The following is a 27,565-nucleotide window of genomic DNA, read 5'->3' as shown; positions in this document are numbered from 1 at the left end:
CCAGCATGGAGGGAGGTGGCAGAGGCAGTGGGGGGAACTGGTAGGTTTTCGCCTGTTTGGGGAGTTTATATATATATTGCTCGCATAAAATCCCCGGGGGTTTTTGCTTTGTATGTCGGGGGCGGGAGATTCATGTGATTGGTTGTTGGTCGTGTTGCTTGAATAAAATCCCCAAGCTCCAGACACGCCCAGCTCCAAGCTATTTTTGGAGCTGTAGTGTGGACGCTGCGTTACACTCACCGAGCTGAAGAGTTTCCTGCAGTCCCACCTTGGCGAGAAGAGCAGCACAGAGCTCTTCCAGGAATTGATGTGTGCTAGACAGCATGAAAATGAAGCTCCACAGCAATTCCTATACCGCATGATAGGACTGAAAAAAAAAAAAAATTTCACCTCCAGGCAGGCAAATGCACGTATTAAGTATGATGCGTATACAGGGTGTCCGCGGGGTCTTAAAAAGTATTAAAAGTTGATAAATCAATTTAGCGAAAATTAAGGCTATTAAAAAGTATTAAACGGCATTTTCCAAGGTATTAAGAAGGTCTACAGCAACGACAACATGAAACACCCTTTAATTTACTGAAACAACATGTCGGGAAACCCCCTCAAGGTGGCCCCATGCATAGCGTGCCATAAAATGCTGCTTCTTATTTTAAGTTTCGTTGCCTTGCTCCGCTCTGTTTGGGGGGGGGGGGTAATCTGCTGGTGGACTACCTGAGAGATATACAGCAGGAGAACACGCCGTCCACCGCGGAGAATAAACAGAAGGGCGACCATGACAACCATGCTCCGGGGTCTTCTTCGCTGCTTTTGGTGTATTTTGTGGCAGCAGCAGCGCCACTTACAGGCCTGGCATATGTACTACAGCGTTTCCAGCATTTCCAGCGGTCTAGTGTGAACGGACACGTTAATGAATCGAATGCGTGTGAACGGAAGACTTTTTTGCGTTTGCGGACAGCCCCAGCCCAATTTAACCCCTGGGTATTTGTGAGGGAGCTCTATATGGCATTACCCCGCTGAAGCTCACCAAAGTTTAATATATTTCATAGTTCAAAGTTTTGTCAATTGTTTTGTTTATTGGTCAAATACTGGTTTCTACTGGTTTCTGAGGAGTTTTACTGGAATGAAAGAGCACAGAGTGCAGAAGCAACAAAGCAGCTTGCTGCATTAAACCTGACCTTCACAGAGAGGTGGAAGTTCATGTGGAGAGGAGGCTTCAGTAGTCTGTCTGCACTCTGTTTAGTTGTGCTATCTTACAATCAATAGTAAATGTGAGGTAAAGTGTGTCTTCAATGTAACCGGTTAGAACTCAAAGTTGCGATGAGGTCTTAAAATGTATGGAAAGGGTCTTAAAAAAGGTCTTAAAAGGTATTAAATTTGACTTCAGGATTCCTGCATATACCCTGGTATACACTGCAGGGTGTGTTTTTGAATGCAGTCTATCAAGGCATGGGAGAGAGACATGAGGATGTCAGACGGGAGCTGAAACCACTGCTTGCTGACCCCACTGTGTCTGATGAAGGCAGGTTATCAAGACTACGATGGAAGAAAGTGAAAGAAAGCGCAGACTGGGACGCAGTTCCAACCGCAAGTTAACTCAAGCACACAGCATACTCGCTGTTCCTGAAGAGATACTCAGCAGTGTGGGAGAGACTAAAATCAAAAGTAAGGATAATGTCATCCAGAGATTGAGTGCTCAGGTTGAGGCTTTAACACAGGCAATGGAAACACTGAAACAGCTATCAACAACAACCCAGGTGCCTGAGGGGCTACATCAAACCACCCACCAGTGTTACCCTGACAAAACCAGACCAGAGAAGAAGACCAGGAGACCGTATGGGTGCCCACAATGCATAGCTCAGGCTCAACCAAACTGTAGCCACTGCTTTTTCTGTGGGGAGGAGGGTCATCGTGCTATAGGCTGCTTGAAAAGACAGAAGCAGGCGGGAAACGGGCACCGGTCAGGGCAACGGGACGACCACTGACCGACCCAAAGGAAAAGTCCCACCCCCAGGAGGTTGCAGCAGCAATACAAAGCACTGGTCATACACCTATCAACACGCAGAAAAATAACAAACAACACCCAATCAAAAAGATAGCTCCGCTAATTGGTCGAAAGTCGCTATTGAGATGTAGCATGAACGGTTACGCCATAACCGCTCTTTTAGACTCTGGGGCCATTGTGAGCATAATAGACAGTGCTTGGAAAGACAGATACTTACCTGGACAAGATATTAGACCCCTCAGTGAACTCATGGAGGATGATCTCTATGTGACGGCTGTCACAGGAGATGCAGTACCTTATGAAGGATGGATTGAAGTGGTAGTAAACCTGCAGGGAAACGATGATCCAGACTTATCTATTCGAGTGCCTTTCCTAGTGAGTCGAATAAAAATAGACAGACCGATAGTTGGTTTTAATGTCATCCAGGAACTCTTTAGGAGTCATGAAAGTAGACCCAAAGTGATATCTATCCTTGTCAACTTGCTTACGGGTGCTTTGGAGATTGACAGTGGAATGGCAGAAGCTATGGTGAGTTTCATAAAGACTGAGCAAAAACAGGAACAACAGAATGCTGCAGTAAAGATAGGCAGGAAAGAAGTCACTATTTATCCTGGCCAAGTAGCTTTTATTAAGTGCAGGGTACCAGTCGATATTAGTGAATCTGACTCACTTGTGCTTTTCGAACCCGATCTAGAAGCTACACCACTGGCACAGCTGAGTGTTGGAGAAGGACTAATGGCGATCCAACAGACAGAGAGACCTTTCGTAAAGGTGCCTGTGTCAAACCATTCCAGAAGTGCTGTGACTCTGCCCAGCTGTACTGTTCTAGGCAACATCGAAACCATTGATAGAGTGATAGAGACAGACAACCCAAGCAGCAAGGACAATCAAGCCCAGGCAAATATATCCAGTTCTTCCACATCACCACACTCTAACAGTGACAAACCCACTTCTGCACTGTGGCACCCACCTGTGGATGTCAGCCACCTGAGTGATGAGCAACAGATGAAGGTGGAACAGATGTTACACGAGGAATCGGCAGCCTTTGCTAAAGATGATGGGGACATAGGTTGCATTCCCAACCTGCAAATGTCCATCAACTTAAAGGACAACATCCCAGTTCAGCGCACATACAGTGCAGTACCCAGGCCCCTTTATAAAGAGGTTAAAGAGTACATCCAAGACCTGCTTGTAAAAGGGTGGATAGTTAAGTCCAAATCTCCGTACTCAGCTCCTGTTGTCTGCGTCAGGAAAAAGGATGGGTCCCTAAGGTTATGCATCGATTATAGAATGTTAAACCAGAAAACAGTACCAGACCGTCACCCATTGCCTCGTATCTAGGAACTCATCGACACCCTAAAAGGCCAAAGCTGGTTCAGCATTTTAGACCAAGGCAAGGTCTACCACCAAGGCTACATTGCTGAAGGATCCAGACACATGACGGCGTTCATCACCCCTTGGGGGCTGTATGAGTGGGTGAGGATACCTTTTGGACTCTCCAACGCCCCTGCTGCTTTTCAGCGCAGCATGGAGGAAATGTTGGACTCTCTGCGTGACAAATGCTGTATCCCTTACCTCGATGACATCCTCTGCTACTCCGACGTCTTCACTAGCCATGTTGAGGGAGTACGTCAAGTCCTGAGAGCCTTGCAGTCCCATGGTGTCAAGCTTCGACCAACAAAGTGTGAGCTGTTCCAGAAAGAGGTCAGGTATGTTGGGAGGCTGGTCTCTGCAGACGGTGTCAGGATTGACCCAAAAGACATTGATGCCATCATGTCCCTGAAAGAGAAGAGGCCAAGCACAGTTGGAGAAGTCCGGAAGTTACTGGGTTTCTTAAGCTACTATAGAGCCTATATTCAAAACTTCTCAAGCATTGCAAAACCAGTTTATGATCTGTTAAAAATTAAAGGAAACTCTACCGTGACACAGGGGAAACATAAGGTGGGAAAAGGAGCTCAGCTGCCCTCAAGGACACCTGTCCTGTGGACTGATGATCACCAAAGGATCCTTGAACAGCTGATTGACACGCTTTCACACCCACCTGTGTTGGCCTATCCGGATTTCGAACTGCCATTTGTGCTCCACACTGACGCCTCTCAGCAGGGACTCGGCGCTGTGTTGTATCAACGACAGGATGGAGAATTGAGAGTCATCGCCTATGGTTCAAGAACTCTGTCTCCCGCTGAGAAGAATTACAACATGCACTCGGGGAAACTGGAGTTTCTTGCTCTTAAGTGGGCGATATGTGTGAAATGTAGGGATTACCTGTTCTATGCACCTCATTTCACAGTATACACAGACAATAATCCCCTCACATACATGATGAGTACTGCCAAGCTGAATGCTGTGGGCCACCGATGGGTAGGTGAGCTAGCAGACTTTAGGTTTGATGTCAAATACAGGCCAGGAAGAGTGAACATAGACGCAGACACGCTCTCTCGTCTCCCTCTTGACATTGACACCTACGTCAGAGAGTGTACTGAGGAACTCACAAGAGAAACCATCCGAACCACATGGGATGGTTGTCAGTCTGCAAAGAGGCAGGATGTTGCTTATGTTGCTGCATTAGACCTGGCTTCATGCTCAGAGTCACCTGTGAATGTGTCACCCCTTACCATTGACCACAGTGAGCTAGTCAATGCCCAAAGGGAGGACCATGACCATGGACCATCGGTGAGCTTATCAAACTTAAAGAGGCCAAGGCCGTATTGACCAATGAGGACAGGAAGAGAGCCAGTGGTACACTCAGAAAGCTCATGCACGAGTGGGGAAAACTGCACATGGAAAATCAACTGTTGTACCGGACGGCCAGTCAGCGGCAGCAGCTCGTCTTACCATCACGATACCACCCCCTGGTACTAAAGCATCTCCATGACGACATGGGACATGTTGGGGCTGAGAGGGTCATCCACCTGGCTCGAGACCGTTTCTACTGGCCTTACATGAAAAAGGACATTGAAACCTATGTAACCAGAAAGTGTCCCTGTATCAAACAAAAGAAACCTGTGACACACGTCAGAGCACCAATGGGCAGCATCACTTCATCTGCACCACTTGAGCTTGTGTCTATAGACTATATGCACCTGGAAACTAGCAAAGGGGGCTACGAGTACATTTTAGTAGTTATTGACCATTTTACCAGATTTGCTCAAGTCTACGCAACAAAAAATAAATCTGGCAGAACAGCTGCTGAAAAAATCTATAATGACTTTAAACCAAGATTCGGCTACCCGGCCAGGCTCCACCACGACCAAGGCAGAGAGTTCGAAAATGACCTGTTCAAGACCCTGAGGCATCTGGCTGGAGTTGCTCATTCGAGGACAACCCCATACCACCCCCAAGGAAACCCAGCTGAGAGGTTCAATAGAACACTGCTCCAAATGTTGAGGACCCTGGGAGAAAAAGAAAAGAGCAACTGGAAAGACCACTTATCCCTGGTTGTACATGCATACAACTGCACCAGGCATGAGGCAACAGGCTTCTCACCCCACTACCTCATGTTTGGACGGCACCCGTGTCTCCCAGTAGATTTAATGTTTGGCAGCCAAAGGTCAGACTGAAACAACACAGGGCTATGCTAAGAAATGGGCTCTGAGAATGAAAGAGGCTTACCGGATTGCATCTGAAAACAGTCAACACTCCAGTGCAAGAAACAACAAGTACTATGACTGTCACATCAAGGGAGTTGTGCTCCAACCTGGTGATAGAGTCCTAGTCCGCAACATGAGTGAGAGAGGTGGACCTGGAAAATTGAGGTCCTACTGGGAACAAACTGTGTATGTCGTCAAAGAACAAGTTGGTGAAATTCCTGTGTACAAAGTGTGCCCTGAGACAGGTGGTGATAAGATCCGTACCCTCCATCGAAATCTCCTACACGTTGTCAATGACCTACCTGTAAACTTGCCTGAACTAACAGGAAATCCGCTACCACCTAGAGGGAAGAGCAAGAGTCATCATGTTGAGAAACAACGACAGAGAGAGACATCACAAAGCAGTGACTCAGAAAACTCTGATGATGAGGCACCTAGAGTACGATACTGGCTAAGAGTACCTCCACAAGCTGGACTTCACTCACAGAATGTTGAACCTAGCTCTGGATCTCAGCGAAACACAGATGGTCAGAAAAGGGTACCTGAACCACATAGATACAGAGTGCCATTGAGATATCATACACCAGAACAACATGGAGTTGTTACACCTGAGAGAGAAACCAGACAAGAACAACCAGAAGAACGGACTGATGAGGAAGACCTGCCTGTGGATTCTGAAGTACCGGAAGAGCATGAGTATGTACAAGTACCCTATGGCTATGACCGACCTGTGACACCTCAGGATGAGCCAGTGAGGAAATCCACACGGGACAGGAGACCTCCTCAAACGCTGACATATGACTCCCTTGGTCAGCCATCCTCCAGATCATGTGGGTCTACAGACCCAGCAAGACTCTATACTGTACAAGCCCTGCCATTCTGAGGAATGCAGCCCATTCCTATGCCACATTACACTACACACCAGACACTGCCTTACACTACACACCAGACACTGCATGACACACTGTAATGCTACCATACATACATGCATATTGAGAAGGAAAGATTGTTACACCCACTCTCATACATATTGTATTCACCTGTACATTTAAAGAAGTGCCCTTGTGAGAGTGTGTATAAGTCTTTTAAGTTCAAAGAGAAGGGGCACAAGTTAAGAGGTTGATGGTTAATGTCGGGAGCCATTTTTCTTTGTCGGGGAGTGTGTGACCCACACAGTGTGTGATCACAATTTTATGTTTACATTTAATATCATTTTAGAAACCTGTTTAACAATGGACAGCAGGGGGCAGGGTAACACTGCCGTAAACGGGTTTGTTGTGATTTGCGCCTGCCGTAAACAGACTGATGTGGAGACGGAGCTGCCGTTGGCTTGCCATTCTGGCAAGACCCGCCAAACGAGCAGCTACGAATTTGGTTGTTCATCATTTCTCCTGTTTTGCAGGTCAGTTTTGTGTACATATTGTCACAAGTGTTATAAGAATCCACGGTAGTGTTGTGTCACGATGTCCTAGTGTTTGAAGTGGTGTTTGGACGTTATTTATTGTCTTCAATGCTGCGTAGGAGACTGCCTCGTGGTTGCTGTGTGCGCGTGTGTGTAATGGCGGTCGCTATTTTAATGTAGCATAACTGAGCTTTGAACAAAGTGAATGCAAGTAAATGTAATTGTTTACAGCTCCTATACATTTTGTACTTACATATTTTCCGGGTTTATATCCTAAGTATTTTGTGTGTGTGTGTTTTGTATTATCTGTATGTGTTCTATGGTCAGAGTTAATACATAAATGCTTGTTGACTGCTAATGCTAGCACAGATTAGTTTCTGATGCTTTACCTGGGAAGGTATTTAAAAGGGTTTGATTACAAAATCAATATCTGAATAGAGAAATTCTTATTTTAAGTCATGGTGTTTATTTCAAATATATTGAAGACATGAATATATATAGACAAGTGTTTATATTGAAGACAGAAAAGGGCATTAACAATTGTGTGTGTGTTGTGTCAAATGGTTAAGGGCATTAACAATTGTGTGTGAAAAATGAATAATAAATTCTGGCAAGACCTGCCAAACGAGCAGCTAAGAATTTTGTTGTTCATCATTTCTCCTGTTTTGCAGGAATACTATCTGTCATCGCGCCCTGCATCGCGGGGCGTGTTACATATAACTAATATCTCAGGTTAAGAGGCACATTCAAATAAAGATTGGTCTTTAAATACATTTTGTCTTTTGAATTGTTTGTCTAAAGTCAAGGATCTAGAACGGGTACTTAGTTGTATGATACAGTCTGGTTGTTATGCTGTTTGGAGGAGGCCTCACAGGTAAGAGCACTAACTAGCTACCATCACATGTACCTTAGCTTGACTTAAATGTATTAAAAATCATCATATATCAAAATATAAATAACTAATGTCATGCAAACATATTAATATTTGCTTGATTCCAGTGTTGAATTTAGCACAATTGCATACAAACGTTAAGGGGTTTTAAGATTCTGAAGTATTATGCTAAAAACTCAATAACTTAGATTATTATTTATAGTTTTGCTGAATAGTTTCATGTCCGCTTACCTTAGAAACGTAAAATGCGACGGCAGTGTGCAGATGGGGAGCATGTTAGCTTAGCTTGGTAACTTCAGATAGCTCTGGAACTTCCAGTTCCAGCTCGGTGGCAGGAGGTCTCGCCTCGGCTCCGCCTCTTTGCCCTTATTTGGAGTAGGCGGGAGTTGAAATCTGATGTCACTGGCGAGCCGTTAGTGGCCGACTCCGCCTACTAAGGGCTTCTCGGCAACTCTGCAGAATCCTATGGGTGACGTCACGGACCCTAGGTCCATTTATATTATACAGTCTACTCCAGGGATGGGCAAATGGCGGGCCGCATGCGGCCCCCACCTCCTCTTTTTGCGGCCCTCAGATTAATTTATAAACCACGTAATTAATAAAAAAAAAAGTATATTTTGTTTTAACTTGTAGTACTGATACCGTCCACTAGACTCCTAGTTACGTCGCGAGCTGCGTAGATGATTTCAAATACCGTGAAATAATCTGTGACGCATTTGTGTGTATTGTGTTTGTTTCCCGGGGAAACCCTCAAAAGAAACACCGGCTGTTGTTATGCCCAGGCCCGGTTACAGAACAAAATGACTAAGGGTGCATCTGAGATCAGAGAGGGTGCAGTGGTAAAGTGCTATTTTTATAAGTGGGGAGTGGACCTATCTTATAAAATCTTATACATTTTTTTTTTTTAAATATTGAAGTTAAAAGCATCAATCTGGTGCACTTTGAGAGCAACATTAAGAGATCTATGGATCTATGTGCTCTTTGCTTGATCATGCCTTCCCAGTCCCTTATCACGTAGCCTATAAGAGCATGGCGCCAGTTGTGGTGAAGGCATCTGACTTACTTGAACCGAAATGTCTACATGCAGAAGATGGCATCTTTTTTACATGAATATTCAGCCAATCTCTGTTTTGAAACCATGAGCTGCAAAATGAGTACAGGCGAGTTGGGTACTTTTTAAAATATACCTGCAGGCTCTGTTTTGCAGAGGTCCTCTGGAACTTGCGGGCCGCCGAGGGGTGGCGGTGTTTGGGGTAACGAAGACGGCTGTGGCTGCTCCGCCTCTGTGGGCGAGGCGGGCAAAGCCGGCGAGTCGGGCAGGAGGGCGTTAGTGTCCACGACAGTAACGTAATGTCCCCATGATCTGAACTGTATTACCTGCAGTAGATGCAGTGTATGCTGGCGATAAGGGCTGGTTGTTTTAGCCATGTTCTGAGTTCCATCACTGACTGCTGTGCAAGCACCTTGCAGATGATGAATGTGCAGCGGCACAGGTCACGCGCACCTGACATAATAACGTTACTTACCGTTTAAATTGATCAAATAAATGCAGCAGACAATGTTATTCAACCACAATTACAATTTATTTTATTTCAACTATATTCTTCTTCTTCATATTATTATTATTACTACTATTGTTAGTAATAGTAGGCAAAATGTAATATTTTTCACTCATAATTTTTTTTTCACTTTTACTTTTTTTTTTTACTTTTAATTTTTCAAATGAGGGTGCATAACGACTCAACTGAGGGTGCAATGCACCCTTATGCACCCCCGTAGAACCGGGCCTGGTTATGCCTGCTGTGATGTTAAGTTGCCTCTTGTAATTATGCCTTTACAAGCTTAAAAGTTGTTTTTATCATCTGAATTTGGCGAAACAAGTTTAATATTCTTAAAACCAAGACTTTGTTTATTTGAAATCAGATGAAAACAAACTGTCACGGACCCTGCCGTGTTATCTATGATTACTACGCTTTTCATTCATAATTTCAGCTTGCTGCTGGGTGCAGGTGAAAGTAGGGTGACAGTTCTGTTCACATCGCTGACATTTGCCACAGGTCAATCTTGCAGGTATGCAACTAACATGACGTTGTTCAATGGTTGTCACACAGCGACAAGCTGGACACTGGATTTGCCGACACAGTACAAACCGGAAGTCAGCGAAATAAAGTTATGCACAGAGCTTGCATACTTGTATTAATCTCTATAAACACATATCTGCATGTGAATGCAGAAATACACGTATCCTCGTCAGCATGGGTGCCGGAAGCAGGGGGGCCAAGGGTCGTCAGACTTCTGGGTCTTTTACAGCATTGCCATTATATCCTCGTGTCTTTTATTTTGAAATATGTTCTTTAACTTCCGGTCCACCAGACTGCTTTTCTTCATTCTTCAATACAAAACGGAAAATTGAATGAAGTTGTTATCAAAAACCAAAACCAGACCGTTTTTTTATTAGGTCTTCTTGTTATCCGTTTTTTGATTCAGACAACATAAACAGGAAAACGGCTTTGGTTTCACGTTTTTTCGTTTTTGATTTAAAACGAAAAAAGGCTGGTATTTTCGTTTTTTTGGTTCAAACGAAAAATCAAACTAACAAAACGTACACGGACCAAAGAGCGGCGAGTGGATAGGCCGATGCACGGACTTTCCACATGGTAAAAGTGTATGGGGGTCTAAACTAATCATTTGAAAAGTTGGGGGGGACTTGTCCCACCCTCATATAATGGCTGCGACGCCCAACCTGAACAATTTAAAATACCATACGATATCACGTATGGGATCTTGCAATTATATATTAAAAAAACTGCCAGAAAGATTGCAGATGATCCCTTGCACAACATCTTTAATATTAGCATTGTTAAAATAAATATCTCAATAGTATTTCGTGAGTCATTCTCTATTTTTATATAAATATATTATATAAATATTGAGAGGGGAGTGGCGCCCCTATTTTGAATAAGTGTATTATTTTGAAACTTGTGACCGGATGTTGTTTCTTGTCTTTAACCCTAGCTCGACGGAAGAATGCAACAAGAAAAGGAAAGTGTTTTCTACCAACTGTCAGTGTTTATCTGCATCGTACAAGTGTTAGGGAATACTTTTTGCCCTTTTTTGACAAACGTTAAATAAAAATAATAACATATTAAAGACCAGTCATGGCGCTCACCGATGCTGACGTACAGAAACAGGTAAAGTAGACAATTTTGACTCTGAACTGTCAAGTTTAAAACTATTTATCCCAGTGACGAAGTTATACATTAAGCTAGCTGTAGTTTAACATGACAAACATTAACACTTGCTAACGGGCTAAAACTAGCGTCAGTAGCTAAATCATTATGCACAAACTAACTGTCGTTAACTTATGAGGTTGTTACTAAACTCCTTTACGTGACACTTTATTTAGTTAAAATATGGGTTATTTAAAAGTGTTAACTGTTGTAAAAAAAAAAGCAAAACAAATAATGGTAATGTTCCGTTTCATATATTAGGGTTAATATTTTAGTGCTAACATTATTTAAATTATGTGTTTAAGTAAGTATTGGGTTTTTGTTTGGTATGTACATGCATTTATAAGGTTGACATAAGCTTTTTGTGACTTCAACATTTTAACAGACTATTTTGTTTTTGCAGATCAAGCACATGATGGGCTTCATTGAGCAGGAGGCCAATGAGAAAGTTGATGAAATTGATTCTAAGGTAAGTCTGTCTGTCTGTCTGTCTGTCTATCTGTCTGTCTGTCTGTGATGTTTGCTGTAGGGATCACAGTCACTGGTCTTGTCATACCCATCTGTTTACAGGCGGAGGAAGAGTTCAACATCGAGAAAGGGCGTCTGGTGCAGACTCAGAGGGTGAAAATCATGGAATACTATGAGAAAAAGGATAAGCAGATTGAACAACATAAGAAAATGTGAGTTTTCCGTCATTTGTAGTCAGTTTGGAAGATAACTTAATTGACCAAGGAGTTTGAGTAAACCCTTAGCAGAGAAAATCGAATTTACCCATTGGCCCTTTTCAAAATGTTTTACTTGAAAAATGTAGTTAAGGTTTTAGAAAAAAATGAAAAACTTAATGTCAAATAGATAGACCTCAAGTCCGACATCTTTGATTATTAACTGTCAGACATTTTACATATCTGAACTAACATAACGACTGCGTCAACAAATCAGTTCTCACTAGATGAATATATATATGTTCTCTTAGCTCTGTTATTTTGTTGTTTGATAAATTCATGGAATCTCATTACAGTTTAGTGTGGCTACATATTTGTAACTAAATCTCCATAAGAGCATGAACATCACCATATCTGTGTAAAATCCAATTGTGCCGGCAAGGGTGTTTTTTAATCAATGCAATGTGACGACTGGGTATCTCTCTGAACATCTGGATTAAAGGCATGCGGCATTTCATGTTCATGTCTGCAGATAATACATTCATTGACCTTTCCTTTCACTCCCACAGACAGATGTCCAACCTGTTGAACCAAGCAAGGCTTAAGGTGCTGAAGGCTCGGGACGACATGATCACGGTAAAATCAATATGAATATTTTACACAGTTCATGTTACACATCTGACACATAACTTTCTCACATTTACATTCAGTATATTGATAGATGAATACAAAAACACATATGATAAGGTGCATGAGTGCTTATGTTTTGTCCTATAAAGATGTGATGAGGTAAATCCAAATCTCTTCAAATGTTGTTTTAATTCTTAGAGAATTTTAGAATGTTCTTGTTTTTGTCATTCTCGTAAATGAAGCAATCGGATTTCAGAGAATATCCAGATAATATTATTTAAATAATGATATTATTATTTACCAACATTGGTCCTTATATGCCATCTTAAAATAAGAGGGTTGATGAGCAGTGTGATGAGCAGTGTTCCTGTCTTCTTGTCTCAGGATTTACAGAATGATGCTCGTCAAAGACTTGCAGAGATTGCCAAGGACCCGGAGAATTACTCCGTCCTATTGCAGGGCATGTTGCTTCAGGTAAAATCCCAAACTACTCTCCTGTTGGGAGGACACAGGTGAGTCAACAACTTAGCGGTTTGTTTTCTGAGCCTTTTCTTTTCAATTTTATAGGGATTCTTTCAGCTACTGGAACCTAAAGTGACCGTCCGCTGCCGACAGCAAGACGTAGAAATGGTTCAGGTGACTATATTGTGCCAAGTTGTTTGAAAAAGCCAAGGTTACTACAACTGCCTTTGCATCTTTTGTCACATTCATGATAGTCGCTAGCGTTGTTTTACAATTTTATGTTTAAATGTTTCGACAGGAGGCAGTTAATAAGAACATCCCCATCTACAGAGAGGCGGTGAAGATCAACATAGTCGTAAAAATTGACACAGTGCGCTTTCTTTCGTCAGACATGTGAGATGATTTTACCATCAACTCTATTGAATGTCTTTTCCAGAATACTTTTTCTATGATGACTATGATTCAATGTGTCAAGAAAAAGCTTTTTAGCTTGCTGTTAATATTTGTGTCTACTCTTTGTTCTAACAGCTGCGGAGGGGTTGAGGTGTTTAACGATAATGGGAAGATCAAGGTTTCCAACACCTTGGAGAACAGGCTGGAACTTATTGCACAACAGGTAGAGCATATTTGATTACATATTTATACACAAACCTTTAAAGGTCCCATGTCATGGCCATTTCTACTGATCAGAATTCCATTGTTGAGGTCTACTGGAATAGATTTACTTTGTTCAATGTTCCAAACTCACATTGGTTTCTCATACAGTATCTCTGTATAGTATGTGTATTCACTGTCTGTCCTAAACGACTTGTTGGAGCTCCTGCCCCCCCCCCCCTCCCTGTGAGCCCACTGTGCTCTGATTGGTCAGCTCGCCCACTATGTTCTGATGAGTCCACCACCGTTACAGCGGAACATCAGTGATTATGTTTTACAATGGCGTTTGTTAGCAACCAGAAAATGACACCAGTAATGACAAATAGATGAGAATGCTGCGTGGGGTCTGGGTGTCGTGTCGGCGGGACGTTGCTGTGAGGACAGGACTGAGCGGACAGTGTGAGCTGGGTTCATTTCCTGCTGCGAGACTCCACTAGCACCCCCCCAGCGCGTCACAGTTTTGCCGCTGAGAGTGTGTGTGTGTGTGTGTGTGTGTGTGTGTGTGTGTGTGTGTGTGTGTGTGTGTGTGTGTGTGTGTGTGTGTGTGTGTGTGTGTGTGTGTGTGTGTGTGTGTGTGTGTGTGTGTGTGTGTGTGTGTGTGTGTGTGTGTGTGTGTGGAGCTCCACGGATTGGTCCATTTGGACAAATGGACCATACAGGCTGTACTTTGACGGTTTGTGACTCTGCAGACCGTTTACATGCATAAAAACCTTCATAACACACAAGGGGACGGGTAATAACCGGAAAAGCATGACATGGGACCTTTAACACATTTGAAATGTAGTTGCTGCTGTTTGCCTCTGGAGGGCAGCACATTCCTATACTTTATTTTGGAGTTACTTTATTGAGCAGTCTTTTTAAGCATGGGGAAATACTGATCCTTCTTTTTGCTTGGATTGTTTTGAAGGCAAGTAGATTAATTTCGATCAATTATTTAAACTTTATTGAGCTATGCTATTGTCCAATTAGAACTCTGAGAACACACATCCCTACCTACACACTGCATCCTGTTAAAAGTAATTGTATAGGTTAAAGGTAGGGTATGTAAGTTTGAGAAACCGGCTCGAGATCGCTAGAATTTGAAAATACACAACCGGAGAAAATCTGCCACTTCCTTACAGAGCCCCTCCTCCAACACACACGAACGCGCACATGACCAATGAGGGCACGAGATAAGTTTGTGCACAGATGGAAGGCTGACAGGCAGGTAGGCCATCCAGTTACTTTAGCCGGGCCGGCTCAGATGATTGGTTGTGCTTTTTACAGTACTACGGCTTCCACAGATGACGTATGGATTTTTTGTCAAAGCACTTAATATATTCATTGCTATTGGGATGTTAAGAGCATTCCATGGAATATAACAAAAAGTGTATCTCGAGCCGGTTTCTCAAACTTACATATCCTACCTTTAATATTATTTAATGGGGCCTTTTTATGCTCCTTTTCAGGTTTCATATTTTTATTTTGTGCCTCTACTGTGACATGCTTTAATGTTCAAAAATACCTTTATTTTTCTCATACTGCCTCTTTTCACCTTCCGTCTGAAACCAGAGCCCAGTCTGCTCTGATTGGTTATCTGTTGTGATTGGTCAACTGCTTAGAGATATCCCACCCTTATCACGTACAATGTGTTGGAGATTAAGCCAAGTGCAGTGTTAAATAGTGATGTCACTATGTCACGGATGTAAACAAAGGAGTCCAATGGAAGCGTTTCAGGCAGGGTGGGAGTTTCAGGGAGAGAAACTCCCACTGGAGGGAATTTTGGGATTTTAGCCTTTGTAGAGCATTTACACACAAACCTATTCAACACACAAACCTATTCAACACACAAACCTATTCAACACACTACAGGAAAGAGAAACGCCCTAAAAAGCACAATAGGGCCCCTTTAACAGACTTCCTTTTGTCTGCACAAATTAAAAACAAATATGTATCACATGACTCAACCCTCATAAAGACATTTTATAAAAGTAGTTTATAAAAAAGGTGATAGTGTTATTTGTTTAGTGTGCTTCCCTCAGCACAACTCCCATAGAGAGAACACGTTTCAATCGGCAAAATGTTTGTTTTTTAGGAAATTGCCAATATGATATAGTTATTTTCGTTGATTGTCATGTTTTTTTGACAAATGTATCCATGTTTCCTCTTCTAGTTTCTCGTGTTTACTTATTTGTGTCCTCACTTAACACCTAACAGATGATGCCTGAAATCAGAGTGAAGTTATTTGGCGCCAATCCAAACCGCAAGTTCTTGGATTAACGGTGGATTTGAGGAAGGCAGCGAGGACATGCACGGGTGGAATAAACTGTATGAGGTGAACACAGACTTTCATCATACTGAGCGATAGTCCTCACAATCACCCACCACACATTAAGGTCAAAGAGAAACCTGGTTTACTCCATGGGATGCTACTGATGTGTTCATATATCTTTTTATTTTTCTACTAATGGACTGTGTAATAATACAGCACATGTACATACAGGGAATGTCTTAAGGACTATTTTAAATTGCATTGCAAATATGTTTCCCTACTCTTGGGAAATGTTACTCTTTACTACTTGATCAATGTGATCAAAGCTACATATTAGGTCCCAAAGACATACACATTTTCAGACTATAATGTGTGTGATTAACTGGTATGTTTGCCAAATATCCCTTGTGTGTGCATACGGACAGCAAAAAGGCTGTTTACCAAAGATGTGAAGCATTTAACATAAGAAAAAAAACAAAGAAATAAATGTATTTGACACAAAGTAATCTGCATGTATCTTTATTTACAGCTTGTAAACAAACATTTTACTCAGGCAAAGTTCACTCTACAATGAGGAAAATGTAGTTGCCTAGGTACTCTAGCGAAATCAAATTGTGCCTTGCATTAAAAATGTAAAAAAAAAAAGAAGCTTTTAGTGCCACCCAGTGGATTTACGGAATGGCAAACAGTTGGCAACACAACGTGCCATACTCCCTCAGTGGGTCTAACAGAAATAATTGTCCTCGCTAAATCAATGTTTCAGCACCACCAATTCCATTTAAGACTTACAGTTCTGATGCTTTAGAAACGTACAGCAGTGATAAGGCTTTAATTGCATTTTATTTTAGTGTTTGTGTTCACGTTATTTGAAGCAATGTATTTTAACGTGTAGCAAAATGAGCTCCAGGCTTCTTGCATGTTTTATTTAAATACTTTCTAGAAGGGTTGCAACGGTGTATATATATATATATATATATATATAAAAAAAAATAATAATCATAGTGTAACACCATCATATTATTATTATTATTGTAATCATCAGTTACAGTACAGATTTATAACGATAAACGGAATTACGAACCTTTTAACAAAAATAGTATATTACTATGTTTTCTAAAGCACGTTAGCTGCACTATAGCATGTTAAAGCAACTACCAAATAAAAGATAGCATCATCTGTTTGCTTATAAAATATATGTCCTATTGTTATTATAATAAACAATTTAGCATTGTAGGTGAGCGAAAGCACAGTCAGGCTGCCCCTGTCTTTACATTTTACTCACCCTATTGTCAGTTTGTTTCCTTGACACTGTAGATAAGCAAATGCACCTTGCATAATAACGGTTACTTTTCATAAAAAGGTAAACCATGAGACCGTTGCAACCCTACTTCCACACTATAGAGAAGAAGAAGGCTATACGAGACAGTGGCAGTCTAACCTGTGACCTTTAGGCAGGAAGTGAGCTGTGAGTTCGGGGTATATTGTACGCTAATGCACAGGATTAAAGCATTACCATCAGATTAACAAAGGACTTTAGTGTTTCTGGCAGCCTGCACCTCCCAATCCACTGAGGGAATGCAAGATTACAACTCCGACCTCACGGATGGAGTGTGAGGGACGCGTAACAAGCTAGGCTGAAGGAGATTAAGCTCCCTTTCTAGAGAAAACACATGGAAATCCAAATGATTGGCATTTAACGTCAAATTAGCCACTGACAACAAACCGTCATGACTTTTGATAAAGATTGAAATGAGAATTGTCACTTGCATAGAATGCATTCTCCATCCTGACCTTTGTAAACGATCAGATTAGTAGGCAATTAAGTTAGCAGCCTCGAACAACATGCAGCAGCCTCTTACCCCGACAGAATAATCTCTCTCAGGTGAAAGGAACAGCTCCAGACATATTGCGGCAAGAACACGGGGATAAACCCAGACACTTTGGGACACATACCCTCAGATTAGTCACACACATACACAGGTCCGTGTTTAACCTACGGAACCCCTTTGACAGCATGTAAGATCCTAGAGAAACATGATTAGAGTGAACCCTTGGGTCCATATATTAGTAAAAAGAGCCTCTTCATATTGTAGACCATTCCTCGTCCTTTGGTTAGCAGATGGTGGCCGTATTTCCCCTCTTTCTGTATTCACCTTTCACTCAGTTGTGTCATTCATTTGTCGCAGAGACAACAAAGACCTCCACCTCCAATGCCAAGCAATGCTATCCCAGCAAATCTAGCAGCGTCTCCCCTACCCCGAGAAAGTAGACACCCTGCGCAATGCCAAACAGGGGAGCGATGACCAAAGCACGACATGTTGCACCCTTCAGGAATGCTGATGGGCCCTCCCGCATCATGATGCGCCTGGAAAAGTACACAGACAAGAGGACCGGATGAATGAAAGAAAGATGCTACAAGGCTCCTACACTCATGAATATTAAGGCAAAATATGTTTAGTTAAAGACTCAAATCTTACTGCGTGCAGTCAACAATTCCTTTGTAAGTGTCCTCGCCCGCCCCTTTTTGCAAGGTCTGCAGACGAGTCTTGATGACTGTAAACAATAAAAACACAGAAGTACAGTCAAATCAAAGACGTCAGGTATAGCAGGATGGGGCCAAACGATTACAATCACAGGAGAATTGTAAATAATGCACACATGTAGTGTAATGATAACCACAGTTAAGAGGTCAACATTCTCATATTCACTCCCTAACTAAAACATTTTGATATTTAAAAATGACCATAGTGTAACTGCAGCTGGCAGTGGTGATAAATGATGCCAAAGTGTCTTCAGACACGGCCAATAACGATTTATAGTTTGCTAACATTAGCTAGCCTTAGCAACCATAGCTTCTGGTCATACTGAAACAAGTGAGGCTGTGTATCTATACCTTTGTGTGTTATTATTTGTATTTTCATCTTTTAAAAGTTACATCGCAAACTTGACCAAAAAAAAAAAAAGTCTTGCAACTTAGACTTTAACACCAATGACTTGTGGCTTTACTTTGATTTCAGAGTTGAACTTGATACCTCTCCCTAAGACCAACGATTTAAAAGTATGATATTTTAAAAGTGTACAATAAATCAATGAATTCCTGTTAATTTCCTGAATGAACAAATGTTAACAGTATCCATTCCATAGACATTCGACACTTAATTCCCTAGATCTCCTTTTTGAACCAATGTCACAGCTTCCAATTAAGTTGTAGGAAAGAAGCACAGAGAACTTAAAGTACGTTATTGAGCAATTGTTGGGAAAAAGTATACCACAGAAAATTAAGTTTGAGTACAAGGTGCTATACATTGGTAAACAAAAAAACTAAACGAATTACAGTATACAAAACAGATTGTTACAAAAATGACTTTAGATTTGGTGAAGAGTGGATCTTTACTTTTCTAGGACTCTGAACTATGTAGGGCTTGTTACCTGACTTGGTACTTGAATGCAAAGTACTTGAGTCTTACTTGGGACTATTTGGGAACAATGACTTGGCCCATCTCTGTACTTTACCATATTTCAATCAAGCATTGCAATTACGACTGTTGATACACATGTCATCTTTGTGAATAGCAGAGGTGGTTTCATTCTGCCACTCACCATCCAGTGGTGTAACAGCCACAGCTGCCACAGAGCCTGCGCCGCAGCCTGCCATAAACGACTGCCAGAATGGCGCCCGGGCCTGCACATCACCCAGTTTTTCACGGCCCAGCGCGTTTAGGTTGGCAAACAGCGGGAAGTAGATCATTGAGAAAGGGACATCCCTAAAAGAGATAAACATGGGATGAACTAAAAACATAGAGGTAGAGTAGAAAAGCTGAAAGAGAAATGGCTCCATTCAACCGCAGTACAGCAGCCAGACATAGCTGCAGGCATCCATTGATTAATTAGAGTTGATTGGCGGAGGGGCCAGGAAATACGACAAACGCAGTGTAAGTTATGCAATGAACAATCGACTCGCTACACTAAAGCAGTGATGATTGGGTTGAAACAAAGTACAGTCCAAGCCGTAGCACACTGCGCATGGTCATGGGGACGGAATATTTTCCAAGGTTTAAAAATGTCTGGAATAGTTCAAAATGGATATAACAATATGTAAAAAGTTACTGACAGTTTGCTTGTAGATAGCTCTAGTTAGCTACAAACTTTAACGTGAAAGTATCATAAACTTTTGTTCAGCAAAATAATCTCGACAAATGAACACTACTTTTATGACGTCACGTTTGAAACATAACTGCTATTGCTAGAAGTCAATCGAACACCGCGGTCGCATGACTTCAACTTTATCACCACTAAGCTAAAGGTGGACTTGTTGATGTTTAGTGATTAATTTAGTGATTTAATGATGTTTAGCCGTCACCTTTAGCATCTTGTTAGCAACTGCCTTTTATGAGACACGTAAAAGCTTAACATTTTACGAGTGAGTTGTTGGATCACATAATTTATCTTGACAAACAAACAAAACATAAACATCTCTTAAACTTGGGTTTAACACCGACCTGATTTTAGGCATCTGAACAGAAATGCATACATGCATGTACATTTAAAGAAGAAAAAGTAAACACATATTCTGTATGGGGTCTGGTAGTGTATGTTTACATATCTGTATACCTCATTAAGGTGGCTCCTGCCCCCCTGTAGAGTCCTGCCAGTCCTTTAGTCTTTAGCAGCTCCGCAGTGATGCCCATGGCCGAGGCCCGAGGTGGAGGGCTCGGCCGCGGTGGCGGGGGGGCGACCAATGTTGGTGCTGGACCAGGGGCAGCAGCCTGAGCTGGAGTTGGGACAGGTCTCTGGGCAGCTGATTGTCAAAAACAGAACAAAACTGGTTAGAAAGCACATGCAGGTAAATGTCATTGTTTCGATTGACTTTCCAGATGATGTGCTGCCTTTTGCGCTTACATCAACGTTGACAGTAACACACTGCTTTTTGGTATTTGTACCAAGACAAAACACATGGTGAAGAAAAAAACATTAACTCCAGTGACTCACCAAGCCTTCCTGCATCCTGCAGCTGGATCTTAAGCATCTCCATGGGAGTGGTGACGACCACCTGACAGGTCCCAGCCCCACAGCCTGCCAGTACCTCCCCCCACAGGGGCAGATGCCTGGAAAACATCAAATAGTGACATTATTATTATTATTATTATTATAGATATTCTGTAGGAGTATGCTTCTGTAAAAACACACTTCGAGTCCATACATTGATTTATAAAAGCAATCACAAGCTTCAGATTTGTTTGGATCACTTGTTCCCTTGCCATGTTTTATGTACCAAAGCACCGCACAAATCATGCTTATCAACACCTTTTTTCCTTTTTTTTGGTGCAAATTTCATTTATAAGTCTAAGGCCTTAGACTTAAATGCTTAAAACAAGATTAGCAAACACATTTTACCTATATAAAAAATGTGTAAGAAATGGGCTGTCACAATTTTAAATGAACGCTACAAGATTATCTTGACCAAGATAACTCACTTTAATAAACGCTATATCAATATAAAAAATGTTCGCCAATATCACCATAACCCTACAGTATGTAAGACCATGATCATTTTATATTTATTTAAAGAAAACGTGGTTATTTAAACCAAAGTTGGTTGGAATGCTTTTTCATGTAGCTTCATTATATGTTATTATAATCAATGTACCCATCTCTAGAAAGCTTCTGCCTGAAGACGTCATTGGCAGCCAGCTTGATGGCTTTCTCTGGTGTGACCAAGGTGAGGTTCACCGCAGCACCTGGTAGAGACAAACATGCAGATGTCAGTGACACACACCAGATTCCACTCAGGTACACAAATAGAACCAACCCTACACAACAGCTTACGGCTCAGGTCTAACCGCTGAACAGATGCTCTTATTTTGACAGTAAGATTGAGTGGCTCACGGGACCAACAACAGTGTAGGACGCCAGGTTAAGCTCGTAGTCATTTAAAGCACAGTTGTAGGGTTGTTTGTCTCAGGGATTATAAATGCAAAAAATACCTCTGTAGCATCCAAAATAGCCCTCCGAGCGCACCGTCTTTGACAAGCAGTCCAGCCTTAGAAGACAAAAACAAGGCGATTGACATTTTGTCTGTTTCTCAGTGAATAAACAATAAACAAAACAGAATCATATATTTTATAATCCATGGTTGAAAGTAACTAAGAGCATTTGTGAGTATTGGACTTAAGTACATTTGTGAGGTACATGTACGTTACTTATAATATTTTCATTTTATGCTTCTTTATGCTTCTACTCTACTTGGCAGCAAATATTGTACTTTTTACTCACTACATTTATTTGAAAGCATTAGATACTAGTTACTTTTGCAGGTTGATAATATTATTACCATATTGCAATCCACTAATACACTTAAATGTAGTATTATGGATGGAGATATATGGCCATTATAAAAGTTATCTAATTAGAAAAAAAAATCCCAAATATTCCATATTCCAAAAATTGTCACTTTTAAATTTTCTTTATTTAACTTAAATTATTGTATTACATTTATTACTGCATGTATGTGTTCATCACTTCAATGTTGGACTTGGTAAAGGTGACTTTACTTCACTATTTGGCAATTTAACTTATAATACCATAATGTGTGTTGATTTAAAGTAGCTGCAAATAAAAATACATATAATTATAGATACATACAAGGCTGCTGTCAAGTTTCATATGGAAAATATCCACACAAAAAACTTGGAATAATGACCTACGCTTTCACCAAGATGTTACAAATACTGATTATTAATGCGTCCAAGTTCCCCTAGCAAAACCCCTGAACTGCTCGTACAGAACTGTAGGAGCAGTTCTGTGGAATCAAATGTCCCTCTCTGACTCACAGCTGAAAACCACAGTTTAAAAAGTGCTGGTTAACACAGGATGGCCACACCCAATCAGAACGATGCCCAACAGATGTGCACAGTTATAAATTAAGGGTCTTTTAAGGACACAGAAGTCTTTTATTCTGTAAATCTTGAATTTGTGTCAGATTAAACCTTCCTCAAAATAGATCAGGTTTTGTTTAAGTTACTATAGCAACACAAAATACACAGTCATTCCTCTGATATGAGCGTGTGAGTGATTTTGAACAAACTCACAAAAACAGCGTTCAAAGATGGGATGTCAGTGTTTATTTGTTCTGCTCCACCCTCTGAGATTCATTGGGAAAGTATGTGGGTCAGCTTCAGTGGTGTAAAGTATTGAAGTACATTGACTCAAGTACTGTACTTCGATAAGATTGTGGGGTACTTGTACTTTCCTGAAGTATTTCCATTTTATGCTACTTCATACTTCAACTCCACTACATTTTTGGAGGCAATATTTTACTTTTTACTCTACTACAGTTATTCAACAAAATGAGTTACTAGTTACTTTACATATTCACATTATAAGCTAATACATAGTATACATAAACTAATACAAAAACTATGACATAAAAGTATAGGTTGAGGTATGGAGCAGCAGTATACAAAGTCATTAAATTAGCTCCACCTTTACCAACTTTGATGAACACATTAATGCATGAATAATTGTAATCCAGTCATTTAATATATTTAAATTTAAAACAGGACATTAGGCACATTAAGCACTTTAAGTGTTGGTACTTTAACTACATTTTAATGCCAATACCTTTGTACTTTTACTCAAGTAAGATTTTGTATGCAGCACTTTTTCAACAGAGTATTTTTTAAACTGAGTATTTCTTCCGCCTCAGCATTTTACAGTTTAGAAAGTTAGATATGCAGAAGAAAGATGTCTAGGTATCTTTTTGCAATTCCCTGACTCAAAGTTTAATTTAGAGGCTTGTTTTGTATTGTTCAGGGATGCTAAAACGTAAACAAGCATTTAAAGCTCTATATTTGCAAGTGTGTGGCAGACCATTTACAGTATTGGGATTAACTCGGGTGAGGGGAGCCCTACTCACAATCCTTCGTAGACTTGGACGCCCTGCTGGTTCTGCAGGCGGGTCTTGGCCAGGTCAATAGGAAACACACATGTCACACCAACCAGGCCTGCCACGCCCCCATTAATCAGCTTAGCAGGGAGGCTGCTAAAGGATCGACACAGACACATGCACACACACACACGCATGCACGCACCCACGCAAATGCAGTCGCCCACACAAAGCCACGCAAACACATCCATTCATGGACCAAGATACAAAATACACACACACACACACACACACACACACACACACACACACACACACACACACACACACACACACACACACACACACACACACACACACACACACACACACACACACACACACACACACACACACACACACACACACACACACACACACACACACACACACAAAGAGTGTAAACGCTAAATCCAGCAGCTGCTTCCACTTAGTGAATATTTGTATATTTCATTAGTCTAAACAAACACGTTAAACTACTTACCTAACTTGCTTCTCCGCCATCCTGCTTGTGTTTGAGCTCCAGGCCCACTACTCCTCCTCCTCTCTTCCTCCTCCTCCTCCTCCTCCTCCTCCTCCTCCTCCTCCTCCTCCTCCTCCTCCTCCTCCTCCTCCTCCTCCACGTACCCCTCCTATTCGTCTTCCCTTTCCTCTTCCTCTTCCCTCCCACACTTTAGCGCAGAGAACCAAAGTTGTCGCCACAGCTCAAAGCTCACCTGCCCACCAATTGGCCGCCTTCTTCTTCTCCTCCTTGGTACGACAGGAGTGGATGATTTTTGTTTTTTATGGCAAAATCACTGATGTTTGATCTCCTGGCCAGCTTTTCTGCTTTGTTGTATATTACACTAAAACCAAATGTCTCTCCCACTGCCTGGAAACACAAAAACACACACAGTTTGATGTGGTTTGAATGATTTCAAAGAGTACAAATAAGACCAATGTTCCTCTATTCTAAATGATGCTTTGTGAAGGAGGCGTGTGGCGTAGTGGATTGTCCGTAGGTGCTCGGATCAGTGAGTCACAGGTTCAAACCCCACTGCAGTCAGCATGTCGTTGTGTCCCTGGGCAAGACACTTCACCCCAAATTGCCCCTGTGGGGATTGTCCACAGTATTGAGTATGAATGTCACTTTGGATACAAATGTCTAACAAGTGAAGGCATTCAAGGCCATATAAGTGTATCTTTGTGGTGGAGGGTTGACACACCTAACATTAACCATAAGAGCCAGGCAAATCCAGATTCATACATGTGGAAAGTGGAATATCCCAGGACCAACACACTGGACATCACAGGACATCTTGAGTCTCTCTAATCTGCCAGCTAAAAGGGATTTGATCTAGCAAAGGAGACCTGAAAATGAGAGGCTTACCGGTATTCTTTAACCACATTTGGAATCCAGCATTTAACAAAAGACTGGATTTGAATGGAAGTGGGAAGATTTGTTTGACTAGTTTATTTTCTGTAGTTGACTTGTTCTCGAAGTACAATTGTTTTCAGCCTTAAGAAGTGTTGTGTTGCCTTAAAATGCTGTTGAAGCCTTATCTTGGCTTTTCCTTACTATGTTTGCCTGTTTCTTCCTTTCTTTTTCTGCCTTTTTCCTCTCCTGACTTCCCCCTTCCCTCAGCTCCCTAATTAATCTCTCTCTTAATCTCTCCACCACCGTTCTGCCTCTATTTTTACCACTGTTAACCTTCACTATATCCCCCACTCTTCTCTCCTCTCCTCTGAGAGTAAAGGAAGCAATCAATTCCCCTTAGTCATCGTCTCATCCTGAATTGTATAATTCATCTCCAAATATATATATTTCCTTTTTACTCTGTCTTTTCCATTGCGGGATCCTAGTCACATTCTACACATGCCTTTCACTGAGCCTCTTTCTGTGAAACTTTCTTTCAGCTCAGCTCCATTCACCCACAGTAGTGACCCTGCCAAAGCACAGACAAGGGTGCCTCACCCCAAGCCAAACCTAGAGCTCCCAGACCTCAATTCCCCCCCCCCGAAAAGCTGCACTGGCTCGCAAAGTTCACATACAGCACAAATCCTCACAAAACAGTTTTCATACAATCAAATCATATTCTTCCATAATAGGGATAAAGCAGTGGGGGAATGGGGGTCTTACCTCTGTCGGTGCATCCCACAGACAGGATCAAGCTGTCCACTTTCCTTTCACTTCAACATTGCTTGCAGCAATGGTAGTGAAGCGAGAGCGATCTGAGAGAGCCAGCCGCCACTCAGGGGCCGTTGCACAAACACCAGCATTGTCCTGCAGCCTAAGTCCCTCCCTCTCGTGGTGACTCCATGTGTGACACGGCCCTGGCAACACAGCTCTGCACTAACAAAACTCTACATAAACTCGTGCTGCTACCATAAAAGCACGCAACACACACGGCAGGAAGAAATACCCACACTGTGTATCCTTTCTAAGAATATATTTACATAAAACAACAACTAAAAAGGCTGCCCATCAGTAATGAGCTCTCTATTCAACAGTCTTAGTATTACATAATACCTCATTGAATTCCACAAATGTTCACAGACTTACAATTACTACCAGAGTAACAGTGAAATACCAATGTGATTATCACTCTTCGGGACATTATATTTGTTATTATTGGGAAATATCTAAAGGTAATTAAAGGATAATAAGGTTATATAAGGTGGTCAACAAATAGTGCATGTGACTGCCACAGCAACCACTCATTGGCTCTGAACACGTTTTTTTTTCATGAGCATTGACTATTGTATTGATTCTTGCCGATGGAAAAACAATTGCTACCAGTGATCACTTCACTCATCAGCTGAGAAAATCTTTCATTATGGATTTTTTAGATTTGCTTTAGCACTTTAAACGGTTTTAAAAAAAGGTTCCTTGTGTTAGAAAATAGAAACTTGCTTTGGTCTATATATCAATATGTGGCATTTAACCCGTGTTGGAAGAAGTTGTCAGATCCTTTACTTAAGCAAAAGTACAAATAGGCCTACTTTATTCCACTACAAGTAAAAGTCGTGATTTCAAAATTCTACTTAAGGCCCCGGCCACACGAGGACGAAAACGGCTAAACGCATAGGATTAACGCAAACGCAATCGCCAAAAAGCTTCCGTCCACACGCAATATTCACCGGATAGTGTCTGTCCACACGAGACCGCTCCGTTTAGCTCCAACCGCTGCAGAAGCTGCAGTACATATGCAGGAGCCTGTACGTGGCACTGTAACTTCCACCACAAAAGCAGCGAAGAAGTATGGTTGTCATGGTTGCCCTTCTGTTTATTCTCCGCGGTGGGGGCCGAGGGAACCGGGCAGAGTTTTTCGCCAGTAAACGTGTATTAAAGTTTAAATCTTCCGACAAAATTATAAAAGTGCCGGTCAAAGGTCTTCTTTGTTATTTATTGAGCTTTAAAACAAATGAATAACGAATCTATATAATATAATAATAAAATACACGGAGCCTCTCTTTTTCCTCCTTCTCTTCGGACAGCGTCAGTGTCTGTCTCATGCAGCAGCTGATCCAGTAATGAGTGACCCGGCCGACAGTAAAAATAAACATATTTATAACTAGCTTAGGTAGTTTGAGAGGTGTCTCCGTCCTGTCAGATTAGACTTCACTCGCGTTTATGTCCATATCGAGAGAAAGATAAATAATCTGAATTCAGTATGCAGTTTACTTTGACGCGGGGGTGAGCAGCAGAGGTGAGGAGAGGCGGGGCTATTGCCTCATCATTATCAGAAAATGATCGTATAGGGCGTACACACGGAGCCGCAATTGGACCCCCCAAACCGTTGTGTATGCCGTTCTATCCACCTTGGGACCCGTTATCGTTTCCGCAGTCGTTTAGTGACGTATTCGGTCGTCCTCGTGTGGCCGAA

General features: G+C 41.7%; 2 protein-coding genes across 3 annotated transcripts; one reads left to right on the top strand and one right to left on the bottom strand.

Moving 5' to 3' along the window:
- The first annotated feature begins 10,886 nt into the window (after nt 1-10,886).
- atp6v1e1a (ATPase H+ transporting V1 subunit E1a) lies at nt 10,887-16,277 on the top strand. Its single transcript, XM_034085515.1, has 9 exons — nt 10,887-11,077; nt 11,520-11,585; nt 11,687-11,796; nt 12,348-12,414; nt 12,793-12,882; nt 12,976-13,044; nt 13,169-13,263; nt 13,399-13,486; nt 15,721-16,277. Exons 1-9 carry the CDS (start codon nt 11,045-11,047, stop codon nt 15,781-15,783), a joined length of 681 nt encoding a protein of 226 aa, XP_033941406.1. The 5' UTR covers nt 10,887-11,044; the 3' UTR covers nt 15,784-16,277.
- A 1-nt stretch (nt 16,278) lies between these two features.
- On the bottom strand, nt 16,279-24,259 carry slc25a18 (solute carrier family 25 member 18). 2 transcript variants are annotated; one of them, XM_034085512.1, is made up of 9 exons: nt 24,184-24,259; nt 23,691-23,816; nt 21,760-21,815; nt 21,423-21,513; nt 20,765-20,880; nt 20,387-20,573; nt 19,376-19,539; nt 18,253-18,328; nt 16,279-18,140 (listed from the first exon to the last, which is right to left on the bottom strand). In XM_034085512.1, the coding sequence occupies exons 1-9, from the start codon at nt 24,201-24,203 to the stop codon at nt 17,999-18,001; spliced, it is 978 nt and encodes a 325-aa protein (XP_033941403.1). In that variant the 5' UTR covers nt 24,204-24,259; the 3' UTR covers nt 16,279-17,998. The 2 variants fall into 2 exon arrangements, with proteins under 2 accessions (XP_033941403.1, XP_033941405.1); XM_034085514.1 differs by having other exon boundaries at nt 23,691-23,813; nt 24,184-24,229.
- Nucleotides 24,260-27,565: the final 3,306 nt, after the last annotated feature.

This window comes from Pseudochaenichthys georgianus, chromosome 6 (assembly GCF_902827115.2).
Source record: "Pseudochaenichthys georgianus chromosome 6, fPseGeo1.2, whole genome shotgun sequence".
In the NCBI taxonomy this organism is placed as follows: domain Eukaryota; kingdom Metazoa; phylum Chordata; class Actinopteri; order Perciformes; family Channichthyidae; genus Pseudochaenichthys; species Pseudochaenichthys georgianus.
This window is presented reverse-complemented; position numbering and strand designations above follow the sequence as displayed.